Consider the following 15,656-nt stretch of genomic DNA (forward strand, 5'->3'; position numbering starts at 1 on the left):
GATTGCGAGTCCTTAAGTTTTAAACATGGAATTAAAAGTTAAGGACTGTCTGTCCTTAACATTTAAACATGTAATTAAAGTTAAGGACTGCGAGTCCTTAAGTTTTAAACATGGAATTAAAAGTTAAGGACTGTCTGTCCTTAACATTTAAACATGTAATTAAAGTTAAGGACTGTCAGTCCTTAAGTTTTAAACATGGAATTAAAAGTTAAGGACTGCCAGTCCTTAAGTTTTAAATATGGAATTAAAACTTAAGGACTAGCAGTCCTTAACTTTTGAACCAGAAATTAAAAGCTAAGGACTGCCTGTCCTTTAACATTTAAATATAGAATTAAAAGTTAAGGACTGTCAGTCCTTAACATTTAAACATGGAATTTAAAACTTAAGGATTGTTAGTCCTTAACTTTTGAACCAGAAATTAAAAGCTAAGGACTGTTTGTCCTTTAACATTTAAACATGGAATTAAAATTAAAAGTTAAGGACTGCCAGTCCTTAAGTTTCAAACATGGAATTAAAACTTAAGGACTACCAGTCCTTAACTTTTGAACCAGAAATTAAAAGCTAAGGACTGCCTGTCCTTTAACATTTAAACATGGAATTAAAAGTTAAGGATTGTCAGTCCTTAACATTTAAACATGGAATTAAAACTTAAGGACTACCAGTCCTTAACTTTTGAACCAGAAATTAAAAGCTAAGGACTGTCTGTCCTTTAACATTTAAACAAGGAATTAAAAGTTAAGGACTGTCAGTCCTTAACATTTAAACATGGAATTAAAACTTAAGGATTGCTAGTCCTTAACTTTTGAATCAGAAAAAAAATGTTCTTATTTTTTTGAATTCAATTTCCAAAATGAAGACACTATGTCCGGAATACAGAAATTCAAAAAAAATCAAATTCTTATCTAATATATAATCAAATCAATACAGATTTTAAAAAGTATAACTATAGCGAAATAAAAATTGATAGAAACACATGAAATTACAACTTACTGTTTATCTATGTTGTTTTTTTGGATTAGATTGCTGAATTTTTGAAATCGGGAAGAGAAATGGTGGTTCGTCCTCTGTTGATCGCCGCTGCTGCTGTTGCTCGCTTCTTCTCTTTGTGTAACTGCTGCTTGTGTTGATAGCGTAGGTATAAGTTATACCAGAAGGGTATTTTAGTCCAGTCAGGTATAAGTTTTTTAAAAGGAGTGGCTAAAGTCTAAATACATTGAAAACAGTGGCTTTAAAATAAAAGCCACAGCTTTTAGTGGCTATTTGTGCCGTTCGCCCCCACCACGTTAATCTTTGATTTCAGTGCCCTAACAGCAGTGCCATTTCTTAATCACAGTTGACGTGGCAAAACACAATTGGAGGAGAACATGATAAGAAAAAGTACAGTTTTGGCTTTGAAATGAAACTGACCAAATTAAGTCTATTGAATAAGTGGGCCAACGAGAAAATGGACTAGTGATTTAGACGCTCTACCCATGTAATGAAAAGTTAATTACTAATATATAATGCATTCGCGTCCAGCTTTTGAGCTTGAACCTTGAAGGACAATTAATTGATTGATGATATGGTAACTTTCCCTGCAACTGATTGTCTGACTACTTGTGCTCTAACACTAATAAAATTAGAAATAAGATTACACTACCTATAAATTGGTATTGAATTTGTTTGTAAGCAATGTTATGTTAAAAGGAGTTATACACTAGGTGATAATACAGTTACTTGCGAAAAAGATGAAAAAACATTATTGTCCCCCGGTGGGTTTAATTTATCAAATCAAGTCCAATATAGGAATAATTACTTCGTACGACGATTTTCCTTTGCATTTGTTATTTATTTACCCTAAGCCGAACCAAGATAAGCTTGCTATTTTGGAAAATATAACACTCCCTGTTCAGATGAGAATTCAAAAATAAAATGGATAGGAAAGAGAAAATAATATAAATTCAAGAGACTGCCTCTGAGGTGTAGGAATAGTACTTCCCATTCTTGATCTTGTGTTTTAACTTTTAAGAAAGGGAGAGGAAATCTTCAATGAAAGAGAAAGTAATAAGAATAAGAATTCCAGAAGTTGTTACATTTTTTCAACACAAAGCTTCCAGTAAATTTGCTAGTATTGCGTCCCAAACAAGATGAGCTGGTAAGCTTACACGATTAACGGTATAATATACCGATTCGGAACGTAAATGAATGAGTCATTTAATTAGATTAGATCCTTTTGATAACAGAGACAAAAAGCATCAATTAAAACATTAGACGCGACTTAAATAAATATAACTTTTGACTAATTTAGTTGACTTAACAAAAGCTAAAGCTAGAGTTATGGTGATCATACTATTCAACTTTCAGCTGTAAATTAATAGACAACTTATGGTCCTCAGTCCTGTCTACTTTTCTCTTGCTTTGTAGGAGACAGTGATTAGGTTTGGTATTACGGCACTTGAGCAGATTTAACGTTCTTTTAGAGGTGAGTTTATAATTTAAATTTTATATGTGTGCTTTTTAAAGTTTTTAATATTGAAATGTTTCGGGCTTTTGATGGCTTTTAACATTTTGAGTTCATAAAATAAATATTTGTTAAAATTTTAGTGATATTTCATACACATATATATATATATATATATATATATATATATATATATATATATATATATATATATCCTTGTTCCATGTTGAAATAATGAGTTTGATTGACACACAACTAATAAGCTATATCTGCCACTGCGTTCACATTCCTCCTGCTTCGTATTAGGGAGGACATATTTGTCCATCTAACAAAGTTTATGTATGTACATTACCTACATAACAAGAAATTCAGAAAATTTCAACTAAAAGATTCATGAATAAATTCCCTGAAAATCTAAGGTTAACTTTCCCGAGCCAAATTATTGTTATAGACCATAGGAAAATATACTTCTTATGTATTTTCCCAATTTTACGTTAATGCGTAAAATTTGCCTAATATCTGAATTGCAGATCAGTTAATACATAAAGTTTAATCGGAATGTGATTTGAGGAAGGTTTTATTGTCACTGTGGATCATGCATCTCTCTCTCTCTCAGGATGATAGTATCTAGAATCAAATTATCCGCACTTTGATTAATCCATTAAATAACTTATGATACAGTTCACAAGTATTAGGCATGCCAACTCGATCGGCAAAACTCAAGTGCTCCTATTGACGACGTCTATTCTTCAGTTGATAATCGGAATATTACTCCTCCCTTTAGAACTTATGCGACAGTATTTGACTTGTGACGAAGTTTAAGAAAGAGATGTCCTATGTCGTCAAAAATAAGTTATAAAATTTTGTGTGACTATAGATCATCTCATTAATTAGGAGTATAGAAAAAACTTAAAGTTTAATTGTTCTAAATATATAAATGTAACATTTGACAAACTAAGAGCGAGGTACGGTCACATATGCATGAAGTGATCAAGCAAGAGTGTTCACACCAGAATTAGAACTTGATGAGTTAGCAATTTACTTTGAGGTTGAAAACCATTTAAACAAAAGAAGAATAAACATCGAGAACTCAATAAACATCACATCCTTTTCACATTTCTCAATCAAACAAGACGAGACATTATTGGCTCTCGTACAGTGTACAGCAAATACAAACAACAACAACAATATATTACAGCAATAAGAGGACATCTGACTTTTGCTCACTCCTTAATCTTAGTACTGATCTCACGTTCACAATATCACCGAGCATCCAGACATGAGCATGACTGTCCATATCAATACAAATATAACAACTTTCTTTTGTAGGGTCACATGTACGTACGGATATCTATAAGCAGCTGGAATGAATATGTATAAATAATTAACAGTTGATGTAAAGTTTCATATTCCGGCCACACATTCTGGTGGGGTGACTGGATTTCTGGATTTGTCAGTGCAATAATCATAGATCATGTGGTTCATTCTAACCCAGCGATATTGCCTTGCTTCCACAGCACTGAGTTGTTGGTAATTAGCTCCTTCCCACCAATTGCGTGGATTTGAGGCACAGTTTGCTGGTCCTGGCATTGCACATCCCTCTATGTCAAAGTCCTTGTAGTATGCGTAAAATGGGGATTTGCTCCAATTTATTTTCTCTAATCCACCTCTCGTTGCCCAGTCATCGGCTTCCCACAATGTGGAATACACTCCCATGGGTTGGAATTTGGGGAATGGGATTCCTTTTGCTTCGTTGTTCTTGTACACTCTAATGGGTACTGCGTCCACGTAGAATCTTCAATAGTACAAACAGTTTATCAGTAATACTTACTTGCATCTGGTCAAATAAGTTAATCATAACTAAATTTCTTGGATAGAAAAATGATACTATTTAACATGTCATATGCTATAACAAGGTAAACTATATGGTCAGTATATATAACTCAAATCCATGTTTTTATCGATTTTACAAGATGTGTCTACTTACACGGCGTGGTGGTGGTTCCAAAGAATGGTATAAGTGTGAAAATCAGCGGATGGATCGAACCAAAGGTTGACCCTTTGTTCCTTGTCACCTTTTCCATGAACATAAACATTCGTCTGGACAGTGTACGGCTGGCCTGACCTGTTTCCCAAGAACTCGAAGTCTAGCTCGTCCCTTACGTTGTCTGTGTCCGAATTCATCTGCAAAAAAAAATGTCATGCAGAATTTTTATTGAACATGAAGTCTAGTGTAAAATTTACAAACTCTGTGCTTACGTAAAAGGCGGTGACGGTTCCAGCAGAGTCACCAGGCACGAGCTTGATCTTCATGCTAACACGTCCAAAGAGGTATTTGCTTTTGGAAGCAAACCCACATCCTGAAAGAAATAATCAATCAACGATCAGTTTTACACCTCATGCAAGAGTACGACATAAAACCTAAAGCAGAACCAAAAAAAAAATGAATTAGTGCCTGAGTTTTGGTCGAGAATAAGCTGAATGGCCCTGCCGCCATCGATTTGTTTGATGTGAGAGTAGGCCCAAGAGACCTTAAAGTCCTGTAGAAAAGTGGCGGGTCGTGCACTCACTGAGAAGGAAAAGGTCAAGGCATATAGCAATATTAGAATTGCAGCTGAATATTTTAAGGACGTCAATTTGCCCATTGTTTTTCTGTTAATTGTATGATATTATACAATTGGAGGCTTGGTGATAGTGTGAAGTTTGAGAGCTTTTTATATGCGTAACGATAGAGAAAACGACAAGTGGAATTCTGATCATACAGCTAATAGAAAGCCGTCCCTGGACCCTATCTCCTGTGCCAAACCCTACGTGATGATCAATTTCAGAATCATTCTTGACTTCTTTTGTCATATCAACACTTAAGGAAATTGTCCAGATTTTACTTTCAGGTTTATTACTGCTCTAAGTCTAAGGCAAGCTAGTAAAGCCAGATGTCCTACTCTAGTTCCTACCACTACTTTTCTTTTATTCTTTATTTTTAATGACTTTCGACTTAAAATGTCTTAAGATTAAACAGAAAATTAAAAGCCTCATTTAACTATAAATGATGGAGTATTCCAGTATTCATGAAATACTCACAGATTTTCATTTACAATTACTTTTTTTTTTGTCAACTTCAAATCTCAGCTTTTACCAATTATTATCCAACCGCCTATTGTATTAAATCCTTATTATTAAGAATAAGATTCAGATTAGAAATAGAGATTATTCTACGATGAGTTCTATTTTAAACTATCCAAATAGGTAGCTCTTGAAGTTGTAAGTTAAATATGTCCTGATCTGTTTATTTATAGGAAATTAAGATTGATATAGCTCCGCCCCTGATTGCACAGATCAATAGTCCATGATACCATAAAAAGCAGATGATGTAATACTTTTCCCTTTTGATGTCTTTACTTTTCGATCTCTTCTATGGTGTATAGTATTTTATCAACTAAAATTTCTTTTGCAGCCTTTCTTAGTTCGAAGAGAAGCAATTAAGAAAAGAACGAGGATAAAATTACTACTCCTATAATATGTCGCTGAACTCCTATTCCTCTTAGGTTAGGATTTACGCATACAAGCCCTGAAACCGCGAAAATCCTCTGTTTGCATTTTCTCTGCCTAATTTAATATTCTCTTAGAGTTGAGTTTTTGGTCATCAATGAACAAAGTTCATTATTGCAACATTAGGTGCCATTAATAACATTTGGTGTACCCAATGTTTGTATGCCCAATCATGCACTATTGCTCCTTTTCGTTGGCGACCTCTAAATCTTGTGTTTGAGATGATGGGATGTTTTCGTTTATAAAACTATTTTGTAGTGTTTGGTTTGTTGAATATTATTTAAATTATTTTTATATAAAAAATGGAGAAATGATTTCCTTACTTAATGTAAAGGTAAAATCTAAGTCATTTTCTGGTGAAAATATCTGAACTTTTAGCTCATATTACTTGCTTCAACAAAATTCAAAAACTTGTCAATCCTTTGCTTACCTGTAAAACGATCCAATTGATTTGTAACATGGTTTATAGACAAGCAAATCGATTTGATTCTAAAATGATAAATAACTTAAATAAAATATAAGATTTAGTGTTGAAATCGAGATAAAGCAGCAGATAGCTGCTCTCGTTCCGGGAACAGAGCTTCCAAAGGTAGTAATACAAGTATTAGAAGACAAGAAATAAAGTATTATTGAGTTTTTGAATAATATATACATAAGTTTTTTTTAGAAAATTTGTATGTCCCACAAAGGCTGTTGAAATCTCTATTTATAGTTGTACCCACGAAACAAGGTCCTAGGATCAAGCCCCTCTTAAATGAAAATTATGGGAGCTATTGAAGAATGTGAAACGGCTAGCTATGAATGCCAAAATTCTCCATAAAGGACTGTGTATTTAGTACTGCAGAATATTTCTCATTGAATGCCACCGGGTGGTAGGCATTCGTTTGTCTTTATTAACAATATTCTCTTTCCGGTTCCAATTGGAGTTGTTGTCCCTGGTCTTGGTTTCCATCTGTCTCCAGTTCAACGTGTTGTTCTGTTATACGAGAATTTAATGTGAACCGATTTTACCCTATACAGATAGTCCCCCTGCTTTCCGGTGGTACATCATGGTATCATCAAAAAGTTGAAGAAGACACCTTTCTGGGCGGGAAATTTTTTCCTCTGAAAAGTTTCTGCCGCTTGATTAGACGTACGTCTCCCCGCATTTAATGCCCCGAACACGCATCACTCCACGATTTAGCAATACTTTTGCCAGTTCTCGAGGTAATTATGACCATGATTTTAGCCGCCTATTCTTTTACTTATACGTCTCCTCCTTCTTCTTTTACACTTCACACTTTTTCAAAACTCTCTCAATTTCTTTGCATCCAACTCTTTCTATCATTCGCTCCTCTATGATTTTCTTCTTCAAAGAACTCTTACTTTCATTTGCTAACCATGGACTCCTCCTCCAAGAACTCCAGCTCTTCAAAAAACAAATAAAGCATCAATGATGTTGCTCCTCCAACAGTGAGCACCATTATCCTCAGAAGGGTTAGTACATCCAAGGATTTTGAAGAGAAGTTTCCTTCTGCTAACTCCCGCATATGGGCTGTTGGCATTTACCCTTCTTTCATCCATCCTTCTAGCATTCCGGTTGTAAAGAAAGATTGTGGTTGTCATGATTTGAACATCATCGCTCCCGATCTGGTAGAGCGAGTAACTTTCCCAAAGAAGAGTTTTACATACGTTTACATGTATCCTTTACCTTGGGTCCATTCTCATTGAGTGAGGAACTTGACCCCGTAATTATGGAGCTTTGCTACCGGTATCAAGTACTGTCACACCCCCTTTTTAATCAACTTCCACTAAACCTCTTTAAATAATAAAAAAGCTCGAAAAGGGTTTTCAATTGAAAAGTGACAAAATTGTATTCAAAAGGAAATAACTCAGAGTCTCCACCTGACTTTGATTTCGGTGTGCAGGTCAACGTTTTTAAAAAAAATGATTTTTTTCCTTTTAAAACATTTTAGACTCTAAAACCAAGTCCGCACCAGAGATTAGGGTAAGAGGTTCATTTGACTCGGGGAGAAGGTGTTAGGCACTCCCCAAGTCCCGTAACTAGTACGGTTGCATACTCGATCTAGTTGACTTTTAAGAATATTCTAATTGAGGTAAAAGCACACAAAAGAAAATAAACAATCAAAAAGAAGCTTGAGGTCGTCCCACCTAATAAAGGGAAAATAAAACAAAAATACTACGAATTCTATTATCGATCTCCAAATACAAATACTTCGGGACATACCCCGGAATAAAATATATACAAATCCTTCAGGGCATTCCCCGGATAAATTTAACTAAGGGAACAACCTTTCGCCTCGAAACCAACAAAAATTCTAAGGCTTGACTACCCAAATGTGGTCGGCCTAACATGCTCCTACCGGTTAAAGAAGTAAATAAATAAAGCAAAACGATGAACATGTTCAACTAAAATTCCTTTTAAACTTCTAATAACCACCCCCACGACTTTATATTTATCATAACAAATTTAAAGTAAATTCCATAATTATCCAAAATAGACATAACATCCAAAGCACGTAAGAACAGTGAAAAAAAAACAAAAAAACTAATACTAATAATTTAAAGTAACAGAAAGTGGATAAAATAGTGAGAGTCATTCAAGATTAGTTTAACCAACTCTATGGGGGCCATTGTGATATCCTTTATGAATATACTACTCCTAGTTAAACTGGATTCAAGTGTCGAAAGAAATTTTCAGCAAACATATATTAATATGTTAAAGTGTACTTACAGTAGATGTATCATAATACCATACTAATCTTAACTTAAATCCAAACACATGAAGACAGGGTTAAACTATTCCACAAGTTATACTACTATTGATATTTTTAAACGATTTTCAAGAAAAACTAGCAACGTAATGAAAGAAACATGTATTGGAAAACTGTCACGACCCAATCCCCGAACCCGATCGTGATGGCGCCTCTCGTGAAGACAAGGCCAGCCAGACCAAAATGGAACACCTCTTTTAAACAATTAATCATCATAAACAGTAATAACATATAATATAAGGCTCATAAATTGCGGAATTTAACGATAATAACAGCAGGAACCATCCCGACACAGCCCAAATCAGGGTGTCACAAGTAATGAGCTACTACAGAATTTGCTATAGGTCTACAAAGTACGGAATCCAATACAACAGTCTGAAGAAAACATAAATGATAGAGAATAAGCGAGACAAAAGGTTGCGGACGTCAACAGCTACCTCGTAACTCCAAATCACTGCCTAGCCTGGAAGGAATCAGCACTCGGGTGCGGACTCTGCTATACCTGGATCTGCACACATAGTGTAGGGAGTAATGTGAGTACTCCGACTCAGTGAGTAATAATTACAAATAATGGCTGAAAGTATGAAAACACGTAAAGGCACAAAGCAATTCCATATCAAGCAGTAAATCAGTGAAGAAATCAAATGATATTCCTTTTTAAAACAAGTAAAACAGGTAATTTCATAGGTAATTAACAAGTAGAAATCCGCCCCTCAGGCACAGTATCAATCGCTCAGCATAGTATCAGCCCCTTGGGCTCACTCTCAGTACAGTATCATCCCCTCGGGCTACCTCACAATCACTCAGCATAATGGTCAGCCATTGTTACCTGACCAAATTTCATCAAACAGTGTCATTGTTACCACTGTTTCAAATCACATGGGTACCCGTGCTCACTATGGGTGTGCAGACTCCGAAGGGGCCCTTTACGGCCCAAGCGCTATATCAAACCACCTCGTGGCATCATCACTCAGCATATCCTCACATCACTCAAGCCACCGCATGGCATAAATAGTATCTCAGGCCCTCGGCCTCATATCACTCAGCATATCCTCACATATGGCCCTCGGCCTCACTCAGTCCAGAAATCATCATAAGCCCCTTGGGCATTAGTAAAACAGTAGTTCTCAGCCCAAAACATGATGTAGAAATATCATTTAAGTTTCAAATCTGAGTAAAAGTGGCTGAGTTTGTAAAACAGTAGATATCAACAGGACTGAGTTCAAATAATAAGTCAAGCAGTAAGGAAATAGTGATAAAAATCCCCGAAGGGTTCAAATAGTTGGCACGAAGCCCAAATATGGCAATCAGCCCAAATCATGATGGTACAAATGAATTTCAGTCAAATATTCGGTAAAATCATCAATCGGGATGGACCAAGTCACAATCCCCAGTAGTGAAAGACCCCACGCTCATCATCCAGCGCGTATCTTGCCTCAATATAGCACTACGATGTGCAATCCGGGGTTTCAAACCCTCAGGGCATCATTTACAACCATTACTCACCTCGAACTGGCTAATTCTCTAGCTCACGACGCCTTTGCCCCTTGAATTGGCCTCCACGCGCGTCGAATCTATCCAAAATCAGAACGAATACGTCACAATATGCTAAGGGAACAAAGCCCAAGCGAAAACATTCGAAAAATATCAAAAATCTCGAAATTAGCAAAACCCGAGCCCCGGGCCCACGTCTCGGAATCGGGTAAAAGTTACATTTTCAGAATCCTCATACCCTCACGAGTCCAACCATACCAAAATTATCCAATTCTAATACTATTTGGTCCTTCAAATCATCATTTCACATTTTTGAAAGGTTCCACAATTTTTTTCCCAAATTCCATCTCAAATCACGAATTAAATGATGAATTCAGTGATAGATTCATGTATTCTAGCCAAAACTGAGTTAAAATCACTTACCCCGATGAATTTCTTGAAAATCCTTCGAAAAATCGCCAAAATGCAAGCTCTCTAGGTTAAAATATTAAATAAAACCCAAAACCTCATATTTATAGGTACCCCTCAGGTTTCAGCTCACGCGGGCCGCACCAAAACGCACGCGGTCCGTGCAAGCCAGTGCGGTCCGCACAAAGGCAACGCGCGGCCGCACAGGCCTCCCTCTGAAGTGACAGATTTTAGTATTTTGGCCATAACTTTTGATACAGATGTCCACATTACGATATCTTTACCTTTCTGGAAACTAGACACGAAGTGCTACAACTTTCGTTTTTAAATCACTTCAAAATTCCTTGTGGATCAAAAGATATGAGTTTCCAAAGTAGGACCAGCGGATCGTTCCCCACCGCGGCCGCACACCACTTTGTGCGGTCCGCGTGACACCTACCGCGGCCGCATCCGACTTTGTGCGGTCCGCACGGAACTCACCGCGGGCGCACTCATCTTTGTGCGGACCGCATGGTTGAGTTCTGGGGCCTGCAACCCCTGTAGGCCTGCTACAGCTATGATTTTTGCACTAAAACATCCTGGAACCTACCCGGAACTCCCGGAACTTCAAACCAATTGTACCAACACATCTCATGACATCGCTTAAACTTAAACTTCGGAACGCTCACAACAACATCAAATCACCAATTTAACATAGGATTCAAGCCTAAGAACTCCAAGAACTCTTAAATTATGCTTTCGATCAAAAGGTCTATCAAATCTCGTCCGAATGACCTGAAATTTTGCACACACATCCCAAATGACACAATGAAGCTACTGCAACTCTCGGAATTCCATTCCGACCCCTATATCAAAATCTCGCCTATCAACCGGAATTTGCCAAAATATCAATTTCGCCAATTCAAGCCTAAATCTTCTCTACAACTCCAAAACCCATTCCGATCGCGCTCCTAAGTCACAAATCACCTCCCGAAGCTAACCGAACCATCGGAACTCACTTTCGAGCCTTCTAACACATAAGTCAACATCCAGTTGAGTTTTCCAACTTAAGCCTTCTTAAAAGAGACTAAGTGTCTCATTTCTTACCAAATCCTCTCCGAACTCGAACTAATCATATCGATCACATAAAACACGGATAACGAAGCGTAAAGAAGCTGAAATGGGGGAGATGGAGCGGTAGCTCATGAGACAACTGGATGGGTCGTCACATCCTCCCCAACTTAAACAAACGTTCGTCCTCGAACGTGTCAAGAAACATACCTGAAGCCTCAAACAGATGAGGATATCTGCTCCGTATCTCCCGCTCGGTCTCCCAGGTAGCCTCCTCCACGGGCCGACCTCTCCACTGCACCTTTAGTGAAGCTATATCCTTTGACCTCAACTTCCAGACGTGGCGACCCAAAATAGCTGCTGGCTCTACATCAAAGGTCAAATCGTCATCCAACTGAACCGTGCTAAAGTCCAAAACATGAGACGGATCCCCAATATACTTCCGGAGCATAGAAACATGAAATATCGGATGCACACTCGACAGGCTGGGTGGCAAACCAAGCTCATAAGCCACCTCCCCAATCCTCCGAAGCACCTCAAAAGGCCCAATGAACCGAGGACTCAAATTTCCTTTCTTCCCAAATCTCATAACACCCTTCATGGGCGAAACCTTCAGCAAGAACTTCTCACCGACCATGTAGGACACATCTCGAACCTTCCGGTCCACATAACTCTTCTGACGTGACTACGCTGTACGAAGCCTCTCCTGAATCACTTTCACCTTCTCTAAGGCATCCTGAACCAAATCTGTCCCCAATAGTCTAGCCTCGCCGGGCTCGAACCAACCAACCAGAGATCTACATCGCCTCCCGTACAAGGCCTCATATGGAGCCATCTGAATACTCGACTGGTAGCTGTTGTTGTAAGCAAACTCTGCAAGTGGTAGAAACTTATCCCATGAACCTCCAAAGTCAATAACTCAAGCACGCTGTTGTCCTCCAATATTTGAATAGTACGCTCAGACTGTCCGTCCATCTGAGGATGAAACGCTGTGCTCAACTCTACCTGAGTACCCAACTCTCTCTGCACGGCTCTCCAAAACTGTGAAGTAAACTGAGTACCTCTATCTGAGATGATGGAAACAGGAATGCCTTGCAACCGAACAATCTCCCGGATATAAATCCCTGCCAACCGCTCTGAAGAATAGGTAGTACACACAGGAATGAAGTGCGCAGACTTGGTCAGCCGATCCACAATCACCCAAATAGCATCGAACTTCTTCAAAGTCCGAGGAAGTCCAACCACAAAGTCCATAGTGATTCTCTCCCACTTCCACTTGGGAATAACCATCTGCTGAAACAAGCCACCCGGTCTCTAATGCTCATACTTCACCTGCTGACAGTTGAGACACCGAGCTACAAATCCCACAATATCTTTCTTCATTCTTCTCCACCAATAGTGCTGCCTCAAATCCTGATACATCTTCGCGGCACCCGAATGAATGGAATACCGCGAGCTATGGGCCTCCTCCAGAATCAGCTCTCTAAGCTCATCCACATTGGGCACACAAATCCGGCCCTGCATCCTCAACACACCATCATCACCGACGGTCACATCTCTGGCATCATCATGCTGGACTCTGTCCCTAAGGGCAAGCAAATGCGGATCATCATACTGGTGCTCTCTGATGCGATCATATAAAGAAGACTGAGGAACCACACAAGCCAACACCCGACAGGGATATGAAATATCCAACCTCACGAACCGATTGGCCAAGGCCTGAACATCAACTGCAAGAGGTCTCTCCCCAACTGGAATATATGCCAAACTCCCCATACTCACTGCCTTTCGGCTCAAAGCATCAGCCACCACAGTGGACTTTCCCGGATGGTACAATATAGTGATATCATAATTCTTAAGCAACTCCAACCATCTCCGCTGCCTCAAATTAAGATCCTTTTGCTTGAACAAATGCTGAAGACTGCGATGATCAGTGAACACCTCACAAGATATGCCATACAAGTAATGCCTCCAAATCTTCAATGCGTGAACTATGGCAGCCAACTCCAAATCAAGAACGGGGTAGTTCTTCTCATGGGGCTTCAACTGCTGAGAAGCATAAACAATAACTCTACCCTCCTGCATCAACACACAACCAATCCCAACTCTTGAAGCATCACAATACACAGTATATGAACTTGAAGCTGATGGAAAAACCAATAGTGGAGCTGTGGTCAAGGCTGTCTTGAGCTTCTGAAAGCTCTCCTCACACTCGTCCGACTATACGAATGGAGCACCCTTCTGAGTCAACTTGGTTAAGGGCGATGCAATGGATGAAAATCCCTGAACAAACCGGCGATAATAGCTTGCTAACCCAAGAAAGCTACGAATCTCTGTGACTGAGGATGGACTGGGCCAACTCTGAACCGCCTCTATCTTCTTCGGATCAACCTGTATACCCTCGCAGTACACCACGTGCCCCAAGAAAGCCACTGAACTAAGCCAAAACTCACACTTGGAGAATTTTGCATAAAGTTTCTCCTCCCCCAGTCTCTGCAACACAACTCTCAAATGCTCCGCATGCTCCTCCTGACTACGCGAGTACACCGGAATATCATCAATGAATATAATAATGAACAAATTCAGATAAGGCCGAAACACACTGTTCATCAGATGCATGAATGCTGTTGGGGAATTGGTTAGCCCGAAAGACATAACAAGAAACTCATAATGACCATATCTGGTCCTGAAAACAGTCTTAAGAATATCTGAATCCCTGATCTTCAACTGGTGATAACCCGAACGGAGATCAATCTTGGAGAACACCCTCGCTCCCTGAAGCTGATCAAATAAATCATCAATGCGAGGCAAAGGATACTTGTTCTTGATTGATACTTTGTTCAATTGCCTATAATCAATGGACATTCTCATCGTTCCATCCTTCTTCATCACAAAGAAACCGGTGCACCCCAAGGGGACACACTAGGCCGAATGAACCCCTTATCTAGGAGTTCCTGAAGTTGTTCTTTCAATTCCTTCAACTCTACTGGTGCCATATGATATGGCGGAATAGAAATGGGCTGAGTGCCCGGCACCAGGTCAATACCAAAATCAATGTCCCTGTCCAGTGGCATGCCCGACAGGCCTGCAGGAAAAACATCAGGAAAATCCCTCACAACTGGGATAGAATCAATACTAGGAGTCTCAGCTCCAACATCCCTCACAAATGCTAGATATGAAAGGCAACCCTTCCCAACCATACGCTGGGCCTTCAAGAAAGAGATCACTCTACTAGGGATATAATCAGTCACACCATGCCACTCGATCCACAGTACACCCGGCATAGCCAAAGTGACTGTCTTAGCATGGCAGTCTAGAATAGCACGACACGGAGATAGCCAATCCATGCCCAAAATGACATCAAAATCCATCATGCTCAATAGCAATAGATCCACTCGGGTCTCCAGACCCCCAATAGTCACCACACATGACTGGTACACATGGTCTACAACAACAGTATCGCCCACTGGGGTAGATACATGAACAGGTAAAGCAAGAGACTCACGGTGCGTACCCAAATAACGAGCAAAGTATGATGACACATAAGAAAAGGTGGAACCGGGATCAAATAATACAGAGGCATCTCTGTGGCAGACTGAAACAATACTTGTAATGACAGCATCTAAAGCAATAGCATCTGGCCTGCCAGGAAGTGCATAGAAACGGTCCTGACCGCCCCCTTATCGACCTCCCCCTCTGGAGCGACCCCTAGCTACATGACCTCCACCCCTAGCTGGTTGGGCGGGTGGTGAGGTAACTGGAGTTGTAGTCGAGGGCTGACCCCTCTGCTGAGATGAACTAGCCATACGACGAGGACACTGCCTCCACACATGTCCAAACTTTCCACACTTATAACAACTCCCAGGTGCTAGAGAGGGGGACTAAAGGGAACCCCTTATGCACTCGACATAAAAGAACCCTGAGCTGACGGGGCACGAGAT

General features: G+C 39.3%; 1 protein-coding gene across 1 annotated transcript; it reads right to left on the bottom strand.

The window, feature by feature from the left end:
- Window positions 1-3,530: 3,530 nt before the first annotated feature.
- LOC104223372 (probable xyloglucan endotransglucosylase/hydrolase protein 6) lies at window positions 3,531-5,134 on the bottom strand. The gene is made up of 4 exons (XM_009774799.2): window positions 4,896-5,134; window positions 4,700-4,800; window positions 4,428-4,624; window positions 3,531-4,235 (listed from the first exon to the last, which is right to left on the bottom strand). Exons 1-4 carry the CDS (start codon window positions 5,083-5,085, stop codon window positions 3,845-3,847), a joined length of 879 nt encoding a protein of 292 aa, XP_009773101.1. The 5' UTR covers window positions 5,086-5,134; the 3' UTR covers window positions 3,531-3,844.
- Between the last annotated feature and the right edge of the window lie 10,522 nt (window positions 5,135-15,656).

The sequence above is a fragment of the Nicotiana sylvestris genome, chromosome 2 (genome assembly GCF_000393655.2).
Source record: "Nicotiana sylvestris chromosome 2, ASM39365v2, whole genome shotgun sequence".
NCBI lineage: Eukaryota > Viridiplantae > Streptophyta > Magnoliopsida > Solanales > Solanaceae > Nicotiana > Nicotiana sylvestris.